We start from the raw sequence: 24961 nt of genomic DNA, 5'->3' as shown, positions 1-24961 counted from the left end.
AGAAGAAGAACCTAGTTCAAAGGATTGACAAAGAAATATCTACATGTTGAAGATGTATGAGATAGAGTTTATTGAAGATGGTGAAGTATATTTGGAAGTGTCTTTGGCATTATTGTCAAAGAGGGAGAGTTTATGTTGTTACCTACAATAGTGAAAAAGAGAGAGATTATGTAGTTACCATATGAAGAAGAAAAGAGGGAGCAAATTGTATATCAGTTATCGTGAGGAGCAAAAGTCAAGAGTTTCCATCAATAGTGAAAAAGAAGGAGATTATGTAGTTACCATATGAAGAAGCAAAGAGGGAGAAAATTGTATATCAATTAGCTTGAGGAGAAAAATTCAAGAGGGAGAAGTTAAGAAGTTACCATAAGAATGAGGGAGAAGCATGTACAAAGGTGTTGCCATCCAGAGATAGTGAAAAAGTTTAGATGATGAAAAAGTTTAGATGATGTATAAAGTTTAGAGGGAGATGTTGAATTGTTACTAGAGATGTTGTATCAATGAGAATCATAATAAAATTAATAGATGAGAATCAAAATGAAACTAAGGATATTAATGAAAATCTGTTACTCAACACAAAAGGATTTGATTGAAGAAAGTAAATTTTTTTGGATTACATGCTAACTACAGGTGTTGTCATCAATTCCAAAGAGGGGGATTGTTGGAAACTATAATTGGAATAATTGTTATGTTGTCATTGATTTCAAACCTTATTGGTGAGATAGTTACTACTTGAGTAGAGTACCATATCAAAATGATTGATGAAGAAGAGATAACAAGAGAACTCTAGTGGAAAGGTTGAGTTTTGTGAAATTACAATGGGCACTTTATCAAATGAACTTTTACAAGACAATGTGTTGTTTAATCATAACACTAAGTGGAAAATATAGTTGAGTTGAAGCCTAGAAGAGATGATCAATGAAGAATGGATACATAGGCTTAACCAAGATTCAAAGAAGAAGATTAAGGAACTTATAGTTGAAGCTAAGATATGCTACTATTGACCAAGTGAATAATAGAAGTCAAGAATATTCAGTGTCAACTGAGCGCCAGTAAAGAGAGTATAAGAAAAGTTGGACTGAGCATCAGTAAAAGGATCAAGTGAAGATAGTGTAGGCAAGCAAGAAAGTTAGTATTGATCAAGTTATCTAGTGATGACCAAGGTTGAGGAACACTATTTTGGGCAAGTGATGGCATTTTTTATTTTGTGAAGGAATTGAGATTCTTGGTTGACATAGTTGAATTCTTGAAATATCGTAAGTGTGTTGAAGATAAGGATTAATGAGTTGGAACATTCAATGCAAGAGAAATAGTGTTTGATATTTTCTAGGCATGGACTCAACAAGAAGTTTTGGGAATTTTCTAGAAGAGGAAGGAGGAAACAAAATGATGGAAGGATTCGATAAATTTGGCCTAAACCTAAGATCAACAATGGTGTTTAAGTGGAAAAAGATCAAAGCTACCTATTGAAGGAGGCAAAAGGACTAACCTAGTAAGGTTGGAGTAGTTATTGATTCTATTGATTGGAAAACTTGAGCAAAAGGTTGAACAATGACGTGTTGAGGTGAAGAATGATTGCTTGAAGGGTTGCCAAGCGAATCAATAATGGAGATGATAATGGGGGCCAGTCAATGAATCAATTGTTTAACTAAATTGTGATCTATATTTGCAAAGTGATTTGTATTTATTTAGATCAGCCTATTGTTACTATCTAACCATTATATCAGTTGAAATCCTTTAGTCAAGGTTGACCTAATAGTCATTTATAAACACTTTAATCAAGGTGACATTTTAATTAAAAAAATTCTTAAGTTATCTAACAAGGTCACTCCTAACAGGGTGATTAAATTCTTTAACAAGGTCACACCTAACAGTGTGTATTTTAATCTTTAACAAGGTTGGCTCCTAACACAGCTCATTTCATAAGAGTGAAAAATTGGTGACATGTTAGTGGTGGTTTTTCTCAAATTGGGTTTCCACATATAAATCATGGTGTCTTACTTGTATGGATGTTATTTAAGATGTTTATTATTTAATGTTTTAATACATTATGCAAGTTAGTTATTATTGGGATAGTGGACTACAAGTTTATGTTACTGATAAGTTTCTATAGGGACCGAGCTAATTAGAGATTAGATCTAAGTTGTTTGAACAGTTGAAAAGTTTAATTGGTTATTTAGGAGTAAATCATTCTAACAAAAACTACACACCATGCACAATGATTTGTTGACCATGGAGTTCCTTGATCAAAGGGAAAATCTTGGTGGGGATGGTGCCCACAAGTAGTGTATTGTACTAATATATAAGTTCCTTATGAAAGGGTGTGAAATTGTTAGGAGAAAAATATAATGCATTCAGTACAACACTCCTTATTAGAGAATAGATCCATGTTAGGAGACCTTCAACCCTTTTTAGAAGGTTCTTACCTTGTTAAAGGTTGATAAAGAAAAAAAATATTTACCCATTACCTAAATGCTTCAGAAACTATGAAGATCAAATTTTAGGATAACATATCTAGAATAGTGAACTGACTCGATCAACCATCTCAATCTCTAATCAACTCAATAAACCTTGAAGCTCCTTGCCAAAATAGTTCATTTGAAGCTCAACTCAATCAACCAACACAGTCTCTTCTCTTCTATGATTATTAATCATTCAAGCTTACATTAATTGACCATAAACATCACATACATGATACCACGACAATTCCCAACAAAGGAAAACAATTTTCCTTCATACCCTCACAAATAATTAATTAGGTTGGCATGTTAAAGTTGAACCCCAATTTACAATTAATTATGTAGTACCCTGTTAAGGCATACACACCTTCATAAGCATCACTATAAATATTGCATTAAGGTTCCCACACATTACAATACAATTATTACATTTTCCAATGATATACAATATGTTTCCTCAACACATTGGAGTGCCAATAAAATATACTACACGTTTCATAATGGAGACCTTTTCAGAGTAATATATAAGCCTTGATACCATGAACATAGTTGCATGAGAAAGTCTTCTCTCATGATCCAAGCTCACTGACATTAATTATGTCTTAGTAATAAGATATATCAAATATGCTACTAGGTGTCTCTAACATTATTTCATGTATAATGGTATTCTACTAGTCTTAGCCAAATATATTGCAACTCATCTAGAACTCAACATAAGATCTAGCAAAGATAGATATGATATCTATATCTATCCTTCTATGCAAAGCTTATCTTTTTATATGTCAACTTTGATGTGCCAATAAGCACCTTATGATATAAAGAGTCTTTGTCTATCATGATCACATACGCATATGTTGTCATCAATGAAAAAGTTATTATCAATACAACAAATAAATAGTACATCCAAGTATCAACCAAATCTCTATTTCTAATAGTCATATATCTATCGTGTCATTGGTAATATTTGTATCTATATAACCATTTAGAATATTTTTCGTAATCAAATTATTTAAACTTACACACTGCCCTGTACATTATAAGAAAGACAATTAAACATACTTCTTTAAGCTTTAAGAAGAGTGTTTGTTCCTTCTCAAATATCTTATCCCAACTTAAAACTTTTACAATCTGATTATCTAAACAATATTCTCTTCAGCATGAGCAACAGATTCAATAGTCTCATGTGATTAAACATTTTGTTACTCTAACATATATATTGCATTCAGATTATCACAAACACCTCAAGTATAAACATGACAGGAATTCTTAATTGATCAGATGTATAAAAAAAAATTATGCATTTTACTAATTACTATGTAAATCAGAGGTATCTTTGTAAAGTGATTATATAAACTATGACTTAGTAGTGTCATTGTTTGGAAGAAATTCAAACCATCATTTTCTTTCACTGTGATCGTCAGTTTTTCTTTTCGGCTGATGTCTTGTCTCACTCCCCAAATCACTTAAATTGGTCAATATTTTATTTTCATATTTCTAGGAATAAACTCTCTATTTCGAACATATGAACTCATAAAAAGATTATCTCAAATTTTCCTATGATCTAATTTTACCAATTTAAATTAGAGTTCAACATTATTCTTTTGTACATATTTATGATCAAAGATTGATTGAATTTCAAGTTTGAATAAAGAATCAATATATAAAAAAATCAACTAAAAATAAAAATCAGATATGTAATACCAGTCCAAAGAGATATTCTCATTGTATGTTTAAATTATTAGTTTTAATAATTACACTGCCTTGCTAAAGGTCTTCAGTCACAAAGCCTTCTTTTGATTTCAATTCAGATGCAAAAATAATTATTTATAAATCCCACTATAACCAGAAAGTATCAACATCTTTTCCCATTAAAAAATATATTCCTTTATCAAATTAGTGATACATAAAACTAATACTTCTTCTTTTTAAAATCAATCTTTTATCTCATTTGTTTTTTTTCTTTTTGATGGAGGATTCAAATCTACAAGGCAACTGAGTGGAAGCACTATCTTGGCCTCATTCTTTATGATGTTGGAACCATGTACTTAGCAAGACTTGATCTCTAGTGAACTCATTGAAAACTATTCAACTTCACCAGTAGACCAAGAGCATTTTCGATGATCAATATCTTTCCGAGCCAAAAATGTCTTTCTCTTTCCAATTCAAGTCACTTTTTATATATAATTTTTTTTTTTTAATTATTTTTTTCTATATCATTTATTATCATTTTTGGTTGTACATTTCTTTTCACACTTACAAACTTTCTATATGTTGTTGAAGAAGTTATATCAATTAGAAAACTTATGTATCAAAATTATGATTTCAAAATAATGTAAGCACATTAAATGCAATGTGTATTAAATTATTTTTTCTATCAATATAGAACTTGGAATTACTAAATCCAACTATTAAATTCATCATACCTCATAACATTTAGTCAATTGACTTTTTTTTGAAATTGTAAAGATATTTTATATTTTCTTAGCCATAACATTAAAAATCATTTATTATTAATATTAATGCAATATTATGATATTTTAATGCAGTGTGACTATCTCATAGCACAAGTAAATATTTTCTACTTTCAAAGTACTATTGAATATGTTCCTAACATTAAAGTGATAGAAAGTAAATCCAATGTCATATTTCTTCATAAATACCTCATGCATATTGTAGAATGTGTGATCACATAGTTTGATTTTAATCTTGATTAGCAATGTTGACCAAACACTTGTCATAGCCACTATTTACATTGTTACTGACATTACCATTTTTCTTCAAGATGTTATAAGTTAACCCTCAAATTTGCAACATAAATGTACAGAATTCGTATAATGTATGTTCATACTTTGTATTATATATTTTTCATTGATGGTTCAATTAACTAATGATTCAATCAAATATGTTAATCACAAAACCATTCTCTTTTTGACATCAATGACATGTAAATGTGAATGGATCTCTAATAGAGAGAAGTAGTGCAGAATTCTTATTCAATAATGATTCAGATCTACTATAGTAATAATCTGATATAGTATAATGAGTATGTCTTTCAGACTATAATACACACACAGAGACATGGAAACTTCAATTAATATTCTGGGAAATATAAATAATAATATTTTAGTATATACAGATCGTTGCTAAAGAAGATATATTTATGTGGTTATTGAATTATCATCTCAGTCAACGGTCCTTATACGTATTAGAGAATAAGGTTGTGTCCCTATGTGGATCACGATCTTAGTTACCTTTCGATAATCATGCCTTTGAATAGTAGTTTGAATCAAGACCAATGGTAATGAAGAAGTTTTGATAGCCTTTAATAATCATTATTTTATTTTTATATATATAGATAAATGCATATATATATATATATATATATATACATGTATATGTATATATGTATATAGATGTATATGTGTATATATGTATATATATGTATACATATATACATATAGATATATGTATACATATATACATATATATATATATATATATATATGTATGTATGTATGTATGTATGTATGTATATATATATATATATATAACTTTTGAGATAATCAAATAAGTATATGAATAGATACTGAAGTACATAACAGTGACTATATATATGAGAGTCACAAATTCATATATTAATTATAATGTGTACTTCGCTTCTACTGAAGCTACACTTTAACAGTCCCTCTTAGCGAGAGCAAAGAAAAGCAACAAGGTTTCTCATATTCTCTTGATATGTGCATTGGTATCAACTTCATTGATTCCTACCAGGAGAATAGATTATTTGATTTCTGATACTTTGAAACAGAGATCTAGAGTAGTCCATCAGATAACCGAAATCACAATGTCATGAACTCTATCATGACAAGTATTATGATCTCTGGCACTTCAAGACAACAACTTAATGAAGTCTAATCATAATATGTTTGTTATCAAGACTTTTGGTTATTCAAAATAACAACATCATCTTGTCATGATAACAGTTTGACCACCTGTAAGATCGTCACCTTACAATAGTTACCTTTTGTTTATATATGTCAATGAAAGATTGTTACCTTTCATTACATATCAGATGCAACTATAAGATAGTAGCATTTTAATCAATAATGAATATACATAAATACTTCAAAAAAACTGAAACCTAATTTCAGTGTTTACAATCATAATTTAATCATTCCAAATTTACCTCTGAAATATTCCAATTTGGGCTTGAAAAGAGGTTTAGTAAGTACATTAGCTATCTGTTCATTTGTACTTATGTATTCTAGCTTGAGAACATCTCAATCTACCATACCTCTAATATAATGATAAGGTATTTCAATATGCATAGATTGATTGTGAAAAAGTGGATTCAGTAATATCTAGATGTAGCTTTGACTATCACAGTGGATGATTGTAGGCTTCAAGAGTTTTTCGAACAATCCAACTAGAAATTTTCATAACCATACTGCTTCTTTAGCTCCCATGGAAGAAGTTATGTATTCTGCTTCAATAGAGCTTAAAGTGACTGATGATTATTTTCTGCTAAACCAAGAGATCATTATTGAACCGAGATCAAAACAACATCATGTAGTACTCTTACAATCAGTAGATTTTCCTGCAAAATCTGAATCTAAATATCCATGAAAATTAATTTAAACTTGATCATATTTGAGGCCCATACCAACTATACCACATAAATATTGTAAACTGGGCTTGAATTGCATGAGATGGATCTTCTTTGGCTCACACATGAATTGACTTAAGGCATTAGTTGTGTAATAGATATCAGGATGAGTATTTACCAAGTACATCAATGATTCGATAATTTTTCAATAGTAAGTAGGATCAATCCGTTTAGATTCAAATCCAGCATTCTTTAGTTTGATTAGATTTACTTTCATAGGGGTAGTTAAGGGTTTGTAGTCCATCATTCCAAACTTAGTTAGAATGTCAACAGTATATTTTCCTTGATTTAGAAAGATATAGTTCTTCTTTTGCCATACATCTAATTCTAGAAAGTAATGAAGAAGTCCTAGATCTTTCATGTTGAATTCTGTTGCTAGATCATGTTTTTAATTTTCTATAAGATTATCTTCACCTGTTATTAGTAAATCATTAACATACAGTATATTAATAATCATATCACCATCAACTATTTTGAAATATATATATTAGAATCAGCTTCATTTTTGGAATATCCTAATTTTGAAAGGCAGTCGTCTATCCTTTCATACCATGCCCTGGGGACTTGTTTAAGACCATACAATGTTTTCTTCAATTTTCATACATAAGTATTTTTGTCATGGGTGATAAATCCTTCAAGTTGTTTGATGTATACTTCTTCTTCAATTGCATCATTTAGGAATGTAGTGTTAACATCCATTTGATGTATCTTTCATCCTTTGGATGTTGCAATGGATATGATGGTTCTAATAGAAGTGTAACAAGCGAATGGAGAAAAATTTTCTTCATAGCATGTCCGGTTCTTTCGAGGGATAGATTCATTCATAAAAATCTACTTATCCCAATAACAAAGAAACCTGACTTGAATGATCCTGTATTAAGAGCTAAATTAGCTAAAGGCATGGGACATAATTATTATGGCGAGCTCGCTTGGCCCAATGATCTCTTATATATTTTTCCAATAGTTATTTTTGGATTGCTTCTTTTTGTGAGAATCCATTGTTACAAATTTGGCTTTGTATTTTTCAATACTACCATCTGGTGCATGCTTGATTTTAAATAACAATTTAGAAGAGACAACTGATTTATCTTTCGATCTGGGTACAACATCCCACACATCATTTTTTTCATATGGATTGATATTCTAAAATCATTTCATTATTCCAAGGTTCACATGTTAATGTTCTTCAACGTTTGCAAGTTCTATTTTGATGAGTTCATAAGTTTGTGCTACATAGCATGAATGGTTCCTTGTTCTCTTGTTTTCTCTAACTACTTCATCAGGTTCTATCTATTTTTCTTCTATCATTTTTCTTGCCCAAAGTGGTCTTTTTTTTATTGTTAGGGTTTTCATTATTTTTTGTATTAGGACTTAGAGGTGCAAGACTCCTAGTATCAATCTCCCTTTCATTCTCTATTGGAGGATTTTCATCTACGTCAGTAGTTGGTTCTAGGTATGATTAATTAATATTCTTGAAGAGATTAAAAGCAATGTCTTCAAATTTTACATCTCTACTAATTTCAATAGTTTTTGTCCAGGGATATAAATCCTATAACCTTTGGATGATTCACTATATTCGATCAATATGCCCTTCTTTCCTAATGGTTCTAGTTTAGTTCTCTTTTCTTTAGGGATGTAAATATATACAAGGTGCCCAAATATTCCTAGATGACTTAAGTGTGGTTTGTTGTCATCAAATACTTCTTCAAGAGTTGTATTTTCCAATTTTGAATGAGGATGTCTATATTAGATGTAAATTGTAGTGTTAGAAGCTTATGTCCAAAAAGAGGTGTGAATATTTTGATCATGCATCATAGCTCTAGCGGATTCAATAATAGATCTATTTTTCCTTTCTACAACTCCATTTTGTTAAGGATTATATGCTACAGAAAACTCCCTCTTAATCCCAACAAAGATGCATAACTCTTTAAAAATTTCTAAAGTGTATTCACCTCCATTTTTTGATCTTAGGATTTTGATTTTCTTTCCAGTTTGGTTTTCAACTAGTGCTTTAAATTCTTTGAATTTGGATAACCCTTGAGTTGATTCTTGAAGTTTAAGGAAGTAAATCCAAGTTTTCTAGAAAAGTCATCTTTAAAAACTACATAGTATAGACATTTGTTTAAGGGAGGTATAGAAATTGGACCACATAAGTCAGTATGACTGAGTTCTATTATAGATTTGGATTTGTGTTCACTTTTGCGAAAGGACATTTTTGTGCTTTTACCTAAGGCACATTCTTTGCAAATGCCAGATTGATCAGGTTTTAAACTAGGTAACCTAGTTACTATTTTTTCTATGGATTATAAGGCATGAAAATGAAGGTGACCAATTCTTGTATGCCAACTTTCATTAGAATTTGAGCTTTCATGATTTAGTGCTAGATTTTGATGGTTACAAAGTTTTTACAAACCTCCATCTCTAAATCCGATGGATATAGCACTCTTAATGTTGGATTTGTTTGGCCAAGATAATACTTTATCCTCTTGGAATGTGATTCAATACCCTTGGTTTGTAAGGCTAGAGATGGAGACCAAATTTCTTTTTATACCAGGTTCAAACAAAACATTCTTTAGTTGAAGAGTGATACTTGTTTTCAGTTGGATTAAACACAATCCAATATATTTTAACTAATGTGTAGAATTATTCCCAATTGTCACTTCTTTAGAGGAGTATCCTTCAATGCTTTCAAATTTGTCTCTAAAACCTATGATATGATGGGATGATCCACTGTCTATTATCCATGCATTTTTGTTGGAGTTGAGTTCACTTGAGAGAGTTGAGTAAAATGCAAAGTTTTCATCCTTTTCATCTTTGACTTCTGCTACTGAATTTATTTGTGTTCCAGACAAATGTTATTAGTATGACCAAATTTTTCACATTTGAAGCATTCTACTTTTGACCAATCTCTTTTCTTGTGTGTTTTGTTAAATTCCTTTCTTTTTCGTTTGAATTTACCTTTCTTTCCTTTATTGTTGGTATTGACTTGGAGGGCTCAAATATCTCCCTCTTGATTTACATTGATTCCTCTTGAAATTAATCTTGACTCTTCTTGAGTACATTCATTTTTAAGTTGCTCAAATTCTGGAAGTTCAAGTCGAGAGCTTAGTCTAAGAATAAAAGTTTTCCAAGATAAGGGTAATCTTTTTGGTGCTATAATACAAAGTTCTTTGTCATCCACTTGATTTCCAATAGTCGCTAGTTGATCTTTTAATTTATAAGATTCTTTAAAAATAAGATGTAATAGACTCTTTGTTGTTCATTTTGATGTATAGTATTTGTTACTTCAATGTCAACAATCTACTAGTGTTAGTAATTTTGGATGTATTCTTAATAGTGGTGAACATCTCATAACTTATTTTAAGGCTTGATATTGATTGAAGCATGTGATCTTTGACAGAGTCTATAATGATCTTCATAGCTTTATTATTATGTCTTTTCCAGGTTGTTTCGTCTAGTTCATTTTCTAGCATAGAATTTTTTCCCTCTATGTATTCTTCTAATTCAATTTCTTGAAGAATGGTCATTACTCATATTTTCCATGATGCAAAGTTGGAGGGCCCTTCAAGTTTGCATTCTAGTCTTACATGCTTCACCATAGTAATAGATTGAAGATAGTTTAATAGATTGAATCTGTATAAGAATAACTGAAATTCTCTATCAGTGTGGCTTTGGTATCGTGTAAATATGAATGGATCTCATAGAGATCAATAGTACAAAATTCTTAATCAATAATGGTTCAGATCTAATATAGCATATTGAGTATGTCTTTTAGACTGTAATAATATATATATAGTAGTATATAGCAATCATTGCCGAGGAAGATATATTGTCGTGGTTATTGAATTATCATCTCAACTAGTGATCTTTATAAGTATTAGAGAGTAAGCTCATATACATACATACATACATATGTATATATATGTATATATACATATATGTACATATATCTACATGTGTGTGTATGTGTGTGTGTGTGTGTGTGTGTGTGTGTGTGTGTGTGTGTATATATATATATATTGAGAAATATAAATAATAATATTGTAGTATATACCAATCATTGTTGAGGAAGATATATTCAGCTAGTGATCTTTATAACTATTAGAGAGTAAGCTCATATATATACATACATACATACATATGTATATATATGTATATATACATATATGTACATATATCTACATGTGTGTGTATGTGTGTGTGTGTGTGTGTGTGTGTGTGTGTTTGTGTGTGTGTGTGTGTACATACACATATATACATATGTATATATATGTATATATATATGTATGCATATGTGTGTGTGTGTGTGTAAATTATAATGTGTACTTCACTTCTACTGAAGCTACACTTTAACATGACAAACATGCCAAAGTAAGAAAACTCTCCCTTTGGCATTGATGTCAAAAAGTTATTTTTTTCTTCTTTCTCCACCTTTTTAATTGCATATGAAAAAGGAATAAATAATATCTCAACTTTATCCCCCTTATTGAACCACTAGAAGTTTGATAATGCCTATAATTACTTACCTTGAAGTATATAAGTAACATTTTTAATGAAGATCTATATTGTCAACACAATTATACACTTTTCTTCTGGTAGATTAAAATTTATTTTCTTAACCATGACACCTGAATAGAAGCAACCTTTTATAGGTAGAATTAGTACATGCCAAAAGTGTTCATTCTTATAGCAATGAAAACTTGGTGAGCTAACGCATCTTTATCACTTTTTTCCACATGATATACTATCTTGCATTATTGCACATACTAGAAGCATTTCAAAAAATCTATGTGCATTTATTCATGCCAAGTCTACAAGCATGAGTATTAAATATTTAATAAAAATCTTTAGATAATATACATATAAAAAGTCTAGCAAATTTGATCAACAACCTATTGTCATCACAATCAAGAATATGTAATCAACCAAGACCATTTTTGTTCTAATACACCAGTCAAAAATTCACACATAAAATTTGATACCACTTACTATATACATAGATTGTATACAGGTCTTCATGACTTCTATAAGATTGAAATTCAAACTCATAACAAAAATATATATTGATTTAAACATTTGAAGTGGAAATAAATATGATACAAAGCATCATTTACCCATTCAAGTACACTTTTCTTTGCCATCACAAACATGTCATTGTTTATAAAAAATGCATTTCTTCACCTAATATACCCTTCTAACTATTATCTTAGCTTTAACATTGCTATACACCACATTTACAAAACTATTTTCCAGTTCATGTTATCTTTATCTCCATTTGTTTCAGCACTTGTAGAACACATTTGAGATACTCATCAGTAGAAACTTTCTCTTGAATAATTCATTTCTTGTTCTTCCACATATACTAGCTTAAAAGTTAGCACCCATTAATTTGGAAGCTCAAATACCACATAGGCCTATTTTAATGATCTCCTAAAACATGGATGCATTTATGCTTGATTCTATATTTTCCTCAAGTTTCTATCTATTTTTACCATTTCTTCTCCACTCCCAATATCATGAAGTTATTTCCCATGTAAAATTTCTCCTAGGTGCTGACTTTGACCTATACCTAGCGTAGGTTGACTTCAACCAATAAGAAGATGGTTTTTATTTTTGTAATTTTCGGCCCATTTTGGGGTATTTTATTTCTTTCACCTCTAATGCAATTGGCTCTTTCAATTTTGATCTTGAAATTAGTATGAAAGGACGCTTACCCACTTCATTTGATCATCCATTATTCATGCAAGTAATCCACAATCTTCGCATTCCATTTTTTAGACAAGTAAGTCTTCAAAGTGCATTCAAGGATTTCAAGTGAAGCAAGGTAGGATTCATTAAAGGCTCTCATTCCATTTGTTCAAGCATGCATTTCCTTCCATAGATATAGCTTCTTTCTTCACTAGAGATGGTGGATTTGATCATCAAAGAAGGAGATCTATATTCATTCATCACTTGCATAAGCACTCAATAATTCAAGCATTTGAGCATACTTACATCCATGGATCTATGATTTGGCATATTTAAATCTATTGTACTTGTGAAAATATCCTACTATTGGTAGTGGACTTATGTCCCTTACTAGATTCACGATATGGTTTGATAACCGTCTTTGTCTTCTATAATTCTAGTGGTTGTATTGGGCATTAACAAGACAATTTGTTAGTGCAACAGAAACCTAGGAAGTTAACAAGTGCTATAATAGTTAGGTCACAATTTTGAACCCTTGCAGGTTATAGTGAATAATGTTGGGAGGGGAGTTTTTGGAAATTATATTTAAAAATGTGTAACAGTGCTTAAAAAGATATAAACTATTTAAACTAACCTAATTGTGCATAACCAATGAAGAATACAAATGAGAAAATAAAATAAAAATCACATTTTAGCTTCACTTACCCATTCCAGCTTGTCTCCATAGTCCTTGTAGCTTTTTGAGTGTTTGATTTGGTGAGCTCTCAAATTCTTTAAATCTATTCCTATAAGATTTCTTTGAATTGTTGGAGATTAGATTCTAAATGCAATATACTAAGATGAAAATCCCAGAATGCTCTTTATGGATGGAATTGTGGATGAAAATAAATGGATTATGATCCTAATGCCATCATGAAAATACTATGCTAAATGATACTGAAATACATATGATAACCTTAAAATGTTATTGGATTGCTAGAAATTCTTAATATTTCTTAAAGGTTGCTAATTTCTCATTAATGCACAAATTATAATCAACCCAAGATGGGAGGAATGAGGTTCTATTTATAGACTTTTGGGAAACCCTAGCTTGCATTGCATAATCCAATGGTTGTAAGAGAAAGTTGGATAAGTGGAGGGTTGATATTGACTTGGTTAAAAAATGGAAAGAAAATGGGGAGCAGTTGGAATGTGAGAGGAGGAATGGGGATTATGTTCCTCACACCTTGATACAATAGAGATTTTTGTGAGATGGAAAGACAAGTGCCAAATGTCTCACAAAGACCCTTGAGAGAAGAGTGGCGAGACTCAATCCTCATGGGGACTCTTGGTACAAGTGTCTAGGTAAAAGTACAAAGTTGTGTCGCTCTAAAGGACATTTAAGGGGGGATTTTTTTGTGCACCAGCTATACATGTCAGCTATAACATATTTTGAAATCAAAGCAAAGAAAGATCATTTGCATATATTTGTTTGGTGGGAACTAAACCCCATATTTTCAGCATTTTTTAGCAATTGAAAAATGGACTTCAAAAAAATTTAAAATTTATAAATTCTTACTCTTTTTAATTATAGGCATAAAATTCATCCAATTTTAGACATATCTTCAATTTACATCATCTTCAAATTCTAAACACAAATGCCACTTTCATATCGTTAAAGTTGAATAGTTTGCTTCTTCTTGTCATTTTCTTTTATAAAAGTGTGACATTGCTTTTTACTGTTACCCAAAATTAAACACATAAAATGACTCAAGATGTCCAAGAAGAAGAACAAATGGAACTAACAAATAGAAAAGTTATATTGGATTGATAACTTTCCTTTGATTTTTGTAGGTACAACTTCATCTTAATGAAATATGCAATGAATTAAACATAGAGTTTGCTTTTAACCATAAAGTGGAAAAGAAAAATTTAACATGTACTCATAACTATGAAAGCAAATGCAGAGAATAAAATTTTAAAAAATGAATATGAACCACCAAGATAAATCTCGGCTATTCGTACCCATGAATAACACCTAAATTAAAGATAAATAGAGGAAAGTTTTGTTATAATATGATTCAACTAAGAAATACATTCCAAAACAAATTCATACACACGATCTATTGTAACAAGATGGATATTAACAAATAACTCTAGAATCTCAAAGTCTAATTGCACTTATAAGATAATATTAATAACACATTATAAATATCATCTTCATTTTGTTAGTGTTTGAAGATGATCTTAAAGGTTGTAACTCCTATACAATGAGACTATTCCAAAAGACCACCACCCCCACTTACAACAATATCACATATGTATATAAATTTGATTCCAAGATAATTGTTTTATCTTCTTTATAGAGACCGTTACAAAACAAGGTCTAGACGGAACAAACTTTTTAAATCATTACTAGGACTTTCCAAAAATATCATATTCATATAATTAAGGTTTAAACTATGAGGCTTAGTCCACCAGGATCATACCAAGCAAGTCTCATATGGAGTCAAGGAGTTCACCTCGTATAGGTTGTTGTTCATGTCCTCTAAGCATATCATGAAGTTTTGCTCTCTCTTCCTCCTTCCAGCTAAAAAAATGTCACTTCCATAACTATCATAACTTCTCTTGAATTCTCATGCAGTTGTGAAGGGGCTTGAAATGATGTCAAATTGTTGAATTTTTCCCTCTGTTAATTCTAGATGGAAAACTAGTTGAGGATTGTCATTCTAGAAACATTTGTTTATAGGAAGTCCCATTTCTAAAAGCAAACCAGAAGTCAGTGACAACATGCGGAAAATGCATTCAGCAACAAGATGACGAAGTTAATTTGGTAGTCCTTAATTATGGCATGTTTTCCCATGGATAAGTGTGCAACATCCTGGCAAATATACTCGGCCACATTTCGAGCAAATTCAAATTTAATTCCATCCTTTTCCTAGTTTCCAAGAGTCATCATGCCTTGATAACCCACCATTAGATGATCATCGTTTCTTGCAAGCTTCGAACTGGGGAATCCAAAGCTGCGTGGTTTTGAAAATTTGACAAGGCAACATGGTCATGGGATCGGGTGAACTCAAAAGTTAAAAGTTAAAGAGGTTGGTTTGCTTCTTAAAGAACTTTTTGATAAAGGTTGATCGTCCACTATCATCCTGATAGAGGGAGTTTTTAATTTAATTTTTCATTTGCGTTGCGAATTTGTCATTAGCATTTGGTATGAAAATTAGAAAATACATTTGTGATTAAGTACATCAATAAAGGGTGAGTGAGTAGCCGAGTTGGTGTGAAGGCGAGTCGTGAGACGTAGTGTTAGGCTAATGATCCCGGTGCTACGCATCAACTCCGGTTCGAGTCACACTATGTTTACCACAAACCCTTTGTGCCAACAGTGGCATGTTATGATGGTTAAGTTGTTGCGTTGTTATCCTTGCCATCAAGGTTCAAATCTCATGAGGATGAGGTCCCCCGTTTGTGGCCTCACTGGTTCATAGCTCCAAGTCAAAGCGTTTACCCCTCTTAAAATAAAAGTACATCAATAATAAAAAATTAAATAGTGAAGTTGGATATATGTATTTTTTATATACAAAACAAATATTTTAAAATGTATATATCTATTAAAATTATATATATAAAGTTTCTTCTCAGTTCATAAAGGTGATTATACTAACAATCTTATGGAAGCTCAGGCTATTTTATATGCTGTGGAACAGTGTTGCTTGTGGGGATGGAATAAGATTATCTGTGAGTCTGATTCCCAGGTAGTGGTGAACATGCTTTCTTCGCAAGAGCTTGAGGATGTTAGTTGGCAGCTGGCTACTGTTGTTAAGCAGATTCTTTTCTTCTCTTCCTCTTTTCAGTTCATTAGGTTCACGTATATTCCTCGTGAATGGAATAGAACTGCTGATTGTTTAGCCAAATGGGCATCTAGTCATGATCCGGGTTGGAATATTAGGGATAGGAGGCAACTGTCCTTTCAGATGGTGCAAGAATTTGATGATCTTGTTGATCAGGATCGAACTCCTTGTTGAGCTCTCCTTGTTATATTCCTTTTTGTCTTAATAAATTTTTACCTCTCTTTTTGCTCAAAATTATATATATAAAGTATATATTAAAATATAAATTAATGTAAATATATTTCTTATATAAATACTTATATAATTCTTACATATATATTTAATTCTTATTTATATATAATTATTGTATATAGTTATTTTTCATATATATAATTTTTTTTAATATATTTTTTTATGGTTCTTATACCTTTTTATATTTAATCGAAACTAAATTTATTATATACATATTTAATTCTTATTTGAATATAATTCTTTCATATAATCATTTCTCATTAATGCATAGATTTCTTGCATTTAGCTCTTCCTTACATATATAGTTCTTTCTTATATTTTTTTACATTTCTTATTTCAGACACGTATAACTCTAATTGTATGAGAGAAATGGATATATTGTTTTAATGTTTATATTTTTCTTTTATATATTTATTATATACTTTTGTGATTTTTATTTAAGATATATATAATTCTATATTTAATTCTCATATTATAAGAACTGCACCTGGTGTGTGTATATATATGTGGGTTGGAGTATTCTTTTTAATACACTTCTTATTTATATATAGATTCAAGTTCTGATTTTTTCCGGTTGTTTTTATTTATTTTAATGACTATTAATGTTTTTTTAGTTTAGTGCTTATTTATTTATAATCGTACATTTATTTATTCCTTGTATATATGTGGGCATTTAGTTGTTTATTTTGGTTTCATTTTTATATGATTTTTTATTTCTTTCTTTAATTTATTTTTTTCTTCTGTCTTATCATATGTGATTGTTCTTTCTCTCCTTGTCTTTTGATTTCTCTTTCTGCATATCTTGCTTTCTTTACTATCTTTCTCTCTCATTCTGATGATGAATCAAAGAGTGTGATCCAAAATACTGATGCTAGAAAACATACACAATTGAATCTAAAGACAAATTATATTAAAAATAAATAGTGAAATTCTGATATTATTATTTGACGAGGGATGATTTTGACAGAAGGTAATAGAGTAACTATAATATGATTTGTACTACAGAAGTTTCGGCAGAATCCATAGTAAGAGAAGCTTCTCAATTTCTCGGAAATTTAGCTAATTCTCTGTATAGTGAATTTGTGCAAATATTGGTATGCGGATAAACAGAACCAACCAATTATAAGCAGCAGGTTGTGCATGAAATGAGAGACAAGAAATTAATGGGAATAAATAAAAATATTGCATAAAGAGACTAGCTAAGAAAGTTACAAATATCTAGTTTCATCGTGCCAGAATGCACACATAACAGATTAGAAGCAGGTTACACATTGAAATAGTAAGATGAAAATAATGCGATGTGATGGAAAGGTGGCCCGAATGCTAGGAGATGCCTGGTTAAATAAAAAGATGGAAATCCGAAATAAATTAGCATAGCTCTAGAGATTTTATTTCAATAACTACAGTAGTAAGCACCATGCCCACATCCCTAATATCAAGTGAACTCTGATGCATAAGCATCCTGGACATAGTGGAATTGTCCTGCCAAACAATATGCATATTAGTATGATTTCCGGTTTCCCGCAAATTTTGAAGTAAATAAGTAGATATGCATACAGCAGTTCTATATACAATCCTTTCTTTCTTTTTTCTCCGGGTACAGGCAGAATTGATAAAATGTAATCAAAGTTTTTTTACATGGCTGAATAAAAGGTAAATGATATATATGGAAAATGCAAAATATCAGATATTGTGAAACCCAAAAACGGACCAAAACTATGACATTTATGTTACATACTTGATATGAACAAACCTCCCTGTCAAAGTTTTATCTCATCACAATGTACCAGCACAATTTTCCCAACTCTTTCATCCTAGATCAAAGATAACTCATTAGCAAAGAATTTAAGGTCTCTTGCATTTATCAGGATATTTCATTATCCAGGATATATGAGAGAAGCCTAATGAAGATCAATTGTATATCAGCGAGTTATGAAGTTTAATTCAACTTCAAAATGTTTCTGGTCAAAGAATCCTTGTCCAAGTGCTAAGCATCAAAGAAATATGATAAAATAAGTTTCATCCGGATGAAAATCGATGGATTATTGTCCAGCCACGAATCAATATACAAATTTCTAACAATTAATATCACTATTTATTTCACCTTTCAACTCCAGAATATAGAGATGATATTATACAACGCAATCCCCCTATATCTTTACAGAACCAATACGGATACACCTTTTACAAGCTACAACTCTTAAGCAACCATCTTAGAGAACAAAAATTGTTAAAATATTATGATGCAAAGTTGGGAAGGAAGAAAACTTTAACTGCACCATCAGATGGACGGACATTGCATCCATGTAAAAAAAGAATACTTATATATTTTCATGATAAGTTCAACTTTGAGAAGCTAGAGTATAATGACTCCATGAAAACAAACTTGGACGCCACCACCTGCTTTCAACATGAGATACAGAGTCCTGGGTATGCACAGAAGGCGACTTAGAAGTAGATGGGTCAATTTCTGCAGTTGTAGATTGTTCAGATGTGCCCATTGGGGTTGTCCTGGTAATTTGCCAAGCCTCCCCTGGGTTTTCAGATACTTCAGAAGCGCAATGTGCTGCTGAAGGAGCACTTGCAGGATATCTAATACAAAAACTTGAATTGAAAGGAAATCTCTGACAGTTGAGCACACGAACTGGACTATTTGATACAGGAGATGTCCTGCATCTCCGATAATCTACATTGCAAAGAGCAGTCGATAATGAAATGGGTTCTGCAACCTCTGTTGAACAGGCTGTACATAGAGATAGTGGCAGGTTTGATCTTCCCAATTCCTTGATTGCAGAGGTATGAGCAAGCTTGATAAATGAAACTATACCATGTCGGCACATTGGGCAAGGTATTGAACCAGGAGGACCTGATACTGTTGTGGCAATATTGTTTGTGGAACAAAGGTACAAGGCACACCTTGTACAAAGTTCATGACCACAACCTGTAAGAAAAAATCATAAAAATGTCAAGTCAAAAACCTATTTGGTTAGAAACAAGGAAAAATCTAAAGAAATAACTATTACATGCAATGCAAAAAAAAAAATGCCTTCAAAATAGATTTAATCATGCTTCACAGTTGACAAAGCTTCTACAAGAAATAGCTCAATTTATTCAGAAAGCATGTTCACAGGCCAACAGAAGCCAGGGAAATCAATGATAAAAAATGTTCACTTGCAATTGCCTGCAAGAGGACTATCCTTACCCATCAGTGGGTTGCCTAGATACCATCTATGTTTCCAAGGGTAGAAATTCATCTCATTTGGAATTATGTATGGAATGATACATCGGGTGTTATGTTTTCGAACCAGAATATATGAAAAGCAATTATAAGAAAAACAAAAGTACAAACAAGACCAGATGACACAATAAGTTATCCTGGGAAAACCATCCACTTGAGGGTGAAAAACCAAGCCCACAAAAATGATCCTTTATTGAGACCTTCATAACAAACACAATAACCACTTGCTTATGATTGAATACAATAATTCATCAATCAATAAGCTTTATTCTCTTGATCACAGATAGATCAGAAACAGAAAAATAAGAGTCGCAGATAATATATATATTGATGATGAATGGATCGAACACACCAAACAATAAACACTGAACAAATACAGAGATCTCTGCAATAATAGCCTCTACAAGTCTCACCAATAATACTTAATGGCTTTTCTCAAACAACTGGGAGAAACAAATGAGTCTTGTAGGTCTTTTATATATCCCATCGCCTAAAACTAAGAGAGGGTGCTGTTACATAGAAGACTTCTACGGAATGCCAAGAGGTGGTGGTTACAAGCATTTATGACACTTCAAAATGAAGACTCTTCAATAATATTCCATAACCGAGGTTCCTGGAACCTAGGGCAAGATAAAATGGTGCCAAGTCATTCAATCTCAGAAAATATGAAGGTAGACAATGAAATCCCAACAGCCAGCCGAGGGAAATACAATACAAATGAGAAGCGATGCCAGCTGGACCATGCACAATGTCATAATGCCAGTCCAGTAAAAGAACAACAAAAAAACAACAGAACACAGATCATATGAGAATGACAGAATGTATGCAGAAACAATAATGTCTTAAAAGAAGAAGGATGCAGGCCATTATAGGATACAAAATAATGAACAGAAGAATAGGAGACCAACAGAGGTATGAACAGTGTCTATCACAGCTACTAAAATGCAATACTCCTTAGCAAGAGAGAAGTTATTCATAAGACTTGCCATCTCTTAACATGACAAACATACGAAGTTGCAACGAAAAAATGTCAAAAACAAAATCTCATCACAGATTTTCTCAATATAATATTGTCATCTCAAAATGACATTTGCTATGGCTATTCCCAGAGGGTGAAGAAACAGAAAATTAAGTCATGGATGTAATGTCCCCCTTTTTAGCATTCATAGCATGATGTTGTCGTTAGCCTATTTCCCCACGGTCCCGTAGGCTAACCAGGACATTAAAGAGGCTTAGAGGCCATTTGGCCTAGATAGTTTCAGTTGCAGGTCTTTCTGAGGGGTTTTGAGGTAACTTTGAGCATACTTACTATTTATAGTAAGTCATCTTGCGCATCGCAGTATGTCGATGGTAATTGTTTAAAATCGACAAGAAGACTTGTTTATCATTGACAAGATTTGTTATGCATTGATAAAGCTATTTTATAAAGTTAAATCTAAATATTTAACTTTATTAATGCATAGACTATAGTTTGTGGAAAATATTTAAATTAAAAGTCCCTTTTATTTTATAACACATTGAAGACATAAGTTACATAAAGGGAGTTATGTTTTATCTCACATTGAGAAAACAAAGGATAGACAAGAGAACACTATAAAAAAAATGGAAGAGCTTCTTTTATGCATGGTTGGAAATATCAAAGAAATTGGAAAAAATTTTGAAAATTATGTTTCAATAGTTTGAAGGACGAAATCCCTTCAAGCTGGAAATCTTGACGCCATTGAAAGATATAGTCTTGAGATTCAACAGGGTAGCAGTTTGAAAAAGCAGATACGAAAAAAGCAGTCCGAAAAAGCGGAACCGAAAAAGCAGGCCAAAAAAGCAGTCCGAAAAAGCGGGACCAAAAAAGCGGGACCGAAAAAGCAAGCCGAAAAAGCAGTCCAGAAAAGCGGAATTGAAAAAGCAGGCTGAAAAAGCAAGCGGAAAAAGCGGAACCGAAAAAGCAGTCTAAAAAAGCAGTCTGAAAAAGCAGTTCAAAAAAGCAAATCGGAAAAACAAAGCAGAAGGGGCAGCATTGAAGAAAATTATTACAGCCATCTACAACCAGGTTCCTTTATTAGTATTGTTTTTTTAGGGTGTTATAAGTTTCAGCTGTAAGTGTGCATTATACCAGCATTATCATTTTGTAATCCATGTAAATGCCGAAAGTCTTGGCCATATTTCATGAGCATTGTATTAGAAATTTCATTGCAAATTAAGAAGATAATAGTTGCTGGTGTCATTTGAGCAATTCACTATTATTATTTATCAGCTAGTTAGTTTGCATACCAACTGTTTGTAGAAATGCCAGTTGGCTGTAGGTGTTCATTTCATTCATGATCAGCTTATTAGTTTGCATGCCAATTGTTTGACAAAATGTCAATTGGCTGTAGGTTCTCTTTTTGGCATAAATAATTTTATAATTTTACATCCCAAGTGTTTGTCCAAAATACAAGTTGCTGTAGCTGCATATTGCAAGTAGTTTTAGTCACATATATGCATTGAATATTGTCAAAATAAGTTGCACATTCTTGTTAGGTCATTGTGTAGTCCATTTTGAGTCTTCTAGCACAAGATTCTCATTGATGCAAATTGAAGAAAAAGTCATTTAAAGCAAGCTGAAATACTATATCAGTCATACGTCCCATGCATGTGAATTGTTTGATGAAATTCCTTGAGCTTTTATCAGCATTTTTGAGAGCAGATTTGAGGAGGGCCATTACAGTGGTATCAGAGCTTGCTTGCAAAGTGTTTGACGAAATGTCAAACAACTGAAGTATAAAAAATTTTGGTGTTTGAAGAAGTTATAACCTATTGGGCTTATTACAGTGGTATCAGAGCTATAAGTCCTGCCATCCTGTGGAGGTCTTATAGGGAATTTGGAATAGCCAAATAAAGAGAAAAATGTTTGACAAAATGAATGCCGGTCCAGATCAGGGAAAGGAAAGATTCTTACAATTATTAGACACCTTAGCACAGGGACAGCGATCAGCAAAGCAAAGAGCACAGGAACAGAGTCAGAGATTTGAGCTTATGATGCAGATGATGGCTTGTCAAATGGGGTTGAATGCTAATGTGGGTGGAGGAAATAATCAGAATGGTAATAATCAGGATGGGGCACATAATGGAGGCGAACAAGTTGGGAACAATTTCAGTCATGCACCCCAGCAAACTAGGACAGTGAGTTCGCGGCCCATAATTCCCATATTTCCTCCTAGAGCTCCAGAGCAGCCCGTACCAGAGCCCCAGATCACTGATATACAGGACCAGCTGAGGAGAGATTGGGAAGCCGGAGGTCCAAATTTTATTGCTGCAATTACCTTTAGGGAGTATATAGATGTGCGGATGAAGCATATGCCACGTGGACATGACAGGAACCAGAGCTATGAGTTACAGAAGAAAGTAGGGAAACTTCAGTTACCATATTATGATGGCTCAGGGAAGTCTATAGCAAGAGCTTGGGTTCAAAAGCTTGACACATACTTTCAAATGAACCCTATGCCTGAGAAAGAAACTATTAAGTATGCAGCAATTCATCTGAATGGGTTAGCACACAAGTGGTGGCATCATGGTATGGTCACTATGAGTCATGCACACATTACCTCATATGTGGAGTTTTCGGAGAGACTGATTGAACACTTTGATAGGCCTAAGGATCATACCTTTCCTATGACAGACAGAAACTTGTATGAGGAGTTTAACAGACATGCAGATTCGATACAGGGAGACTTCAGCACATCTTCAGGTAATGGTTTATCTGCATCATCTTCATAGGCAGAAGGGGTTTCAGATGTTGTGCAGGTTGAGCCAGTTGTATCAGAAGGTGATATCATAGGCACACCGGATTGCATGATTGACACAAATAGTGATTCCAGTATAGTTGGGCTGGATGAAGTTACACCAGTTGAGGATACTGTCATGTTTGAGGATAGTACAGTTGATCAGAAAGTGAGCATTCAAGACTTTGCAGAAAATGAGTATCAAGCACAATTGGATGCTTCTTCACATGAGATAGAGGCTAGTAGCTCTTCACTTGGTTTGGCAAGCCAGCTGAAGACAAGGGACAAGGATATTGTCGTGGCTTTATCTCATCATGACAGGATGTATGGATTGATTGAGAATCACATTTGGATGATTCAACTGCAGGAGAGACAGAAAGGAGTCACAACAGGTTCTTGTGACGACTTACAGCAGATCAAGGAAGGCATGGAGGCAATGAAAGTAAGTTACATACACTGACTTTCAAATCGCGATCATCTCCTTAATCTTGCAGGGATCTATTTAGATGCATTGAAGAAGAAGGAGGAGGAGGTTGACCAGCTTTCTCATGAGCTAGAGGATACTCGGAATTCCTTGGTGTGTATTCAGTTGGCTCTCCAGGATTCTGAGAGACATGTGGACAAACTTTGTCTTGAGGTGAGCTCAGTTCGGGAGTTAGCGCTTATAGCAGGGACTTAGTTTTCTTTTACAGTCAGGTCACATGTTGATGATTTCTCAAAAATGACAGAGTTTACAGGAGAGTCCCAGGATCTAATTATTACAGACGACACCCATGGGGATGTTGTGGATAGTTTTGAGGACTTAGTTTCCTCAACAGTTTCTTATGGTACGAAGGGGTTGGACAGCGATGCTACAGTTTTTGATACTACGTATCTTGATATGAGCTTTGGAGTTGATTCGCAGGATATGGATGGTAATAGTCTAGAGACCAGTAACTTTGAGGATGCTCCTTTAGATAGTGCGTCAGAGGAGGTTTGTAGGAAACAGTCTGGCCAGTGCCATCATGTGTCTAGTCAGTTGAGAGTTAGTGAGCGAGACATTTCTATCGCTTGCCAGCATTTCGACGCTGCTCGTCAGTTGTTAGCAG

General features: G+C 32.5%; 1 protein-coding gene across 4 annotated transcripts in view; it reads right to left on the bottom strand.

Annotated features, from left to right (window-relative positions):
* Positions 1–18672: 18672 nt before the first annotated feature.
* Positions 18673–24961, bottom strand: part of LOC149559221 (putative E3 ubiquitin-protein ligase XBOS32) — a 147922-nt gene continuing 141633 nt past the window's right edge. For all 4 annotated transcript variants that reach the window (XM_089833143.1, XM_089833144.1, XM_089833145.1 and 1 more), the window contains one exon: positions 18673–19818. In XM_089833143.1, coding sequence (XP_089689269.1) covers positions 19220–19818 — 599 coding nt within the window. In that variant the 3' untranslated portion in view covers positions 18673–19219. The remainder of the gene's footprint in view (positions 19819–24961) is intronic.

The sequence above is a fragment of the Cupressus sempervirens genome, chromosome 5, assembly GCF_028749045.1.
Source record: "Cupressus sempervirens isolate cs-2001-9-10 chromosome 5, ASM2874904v1, whole genome shotgun sequence".
NCBI lineage: Eukaryota > Viridiplantae > Streptophyta > Pinopsida > Cupressales > Cupressaceae > Cupressus > Cupressus sempervirens.
This window is presented reverse-complemented; position numbering and strand designations above follow the sequence as displayed.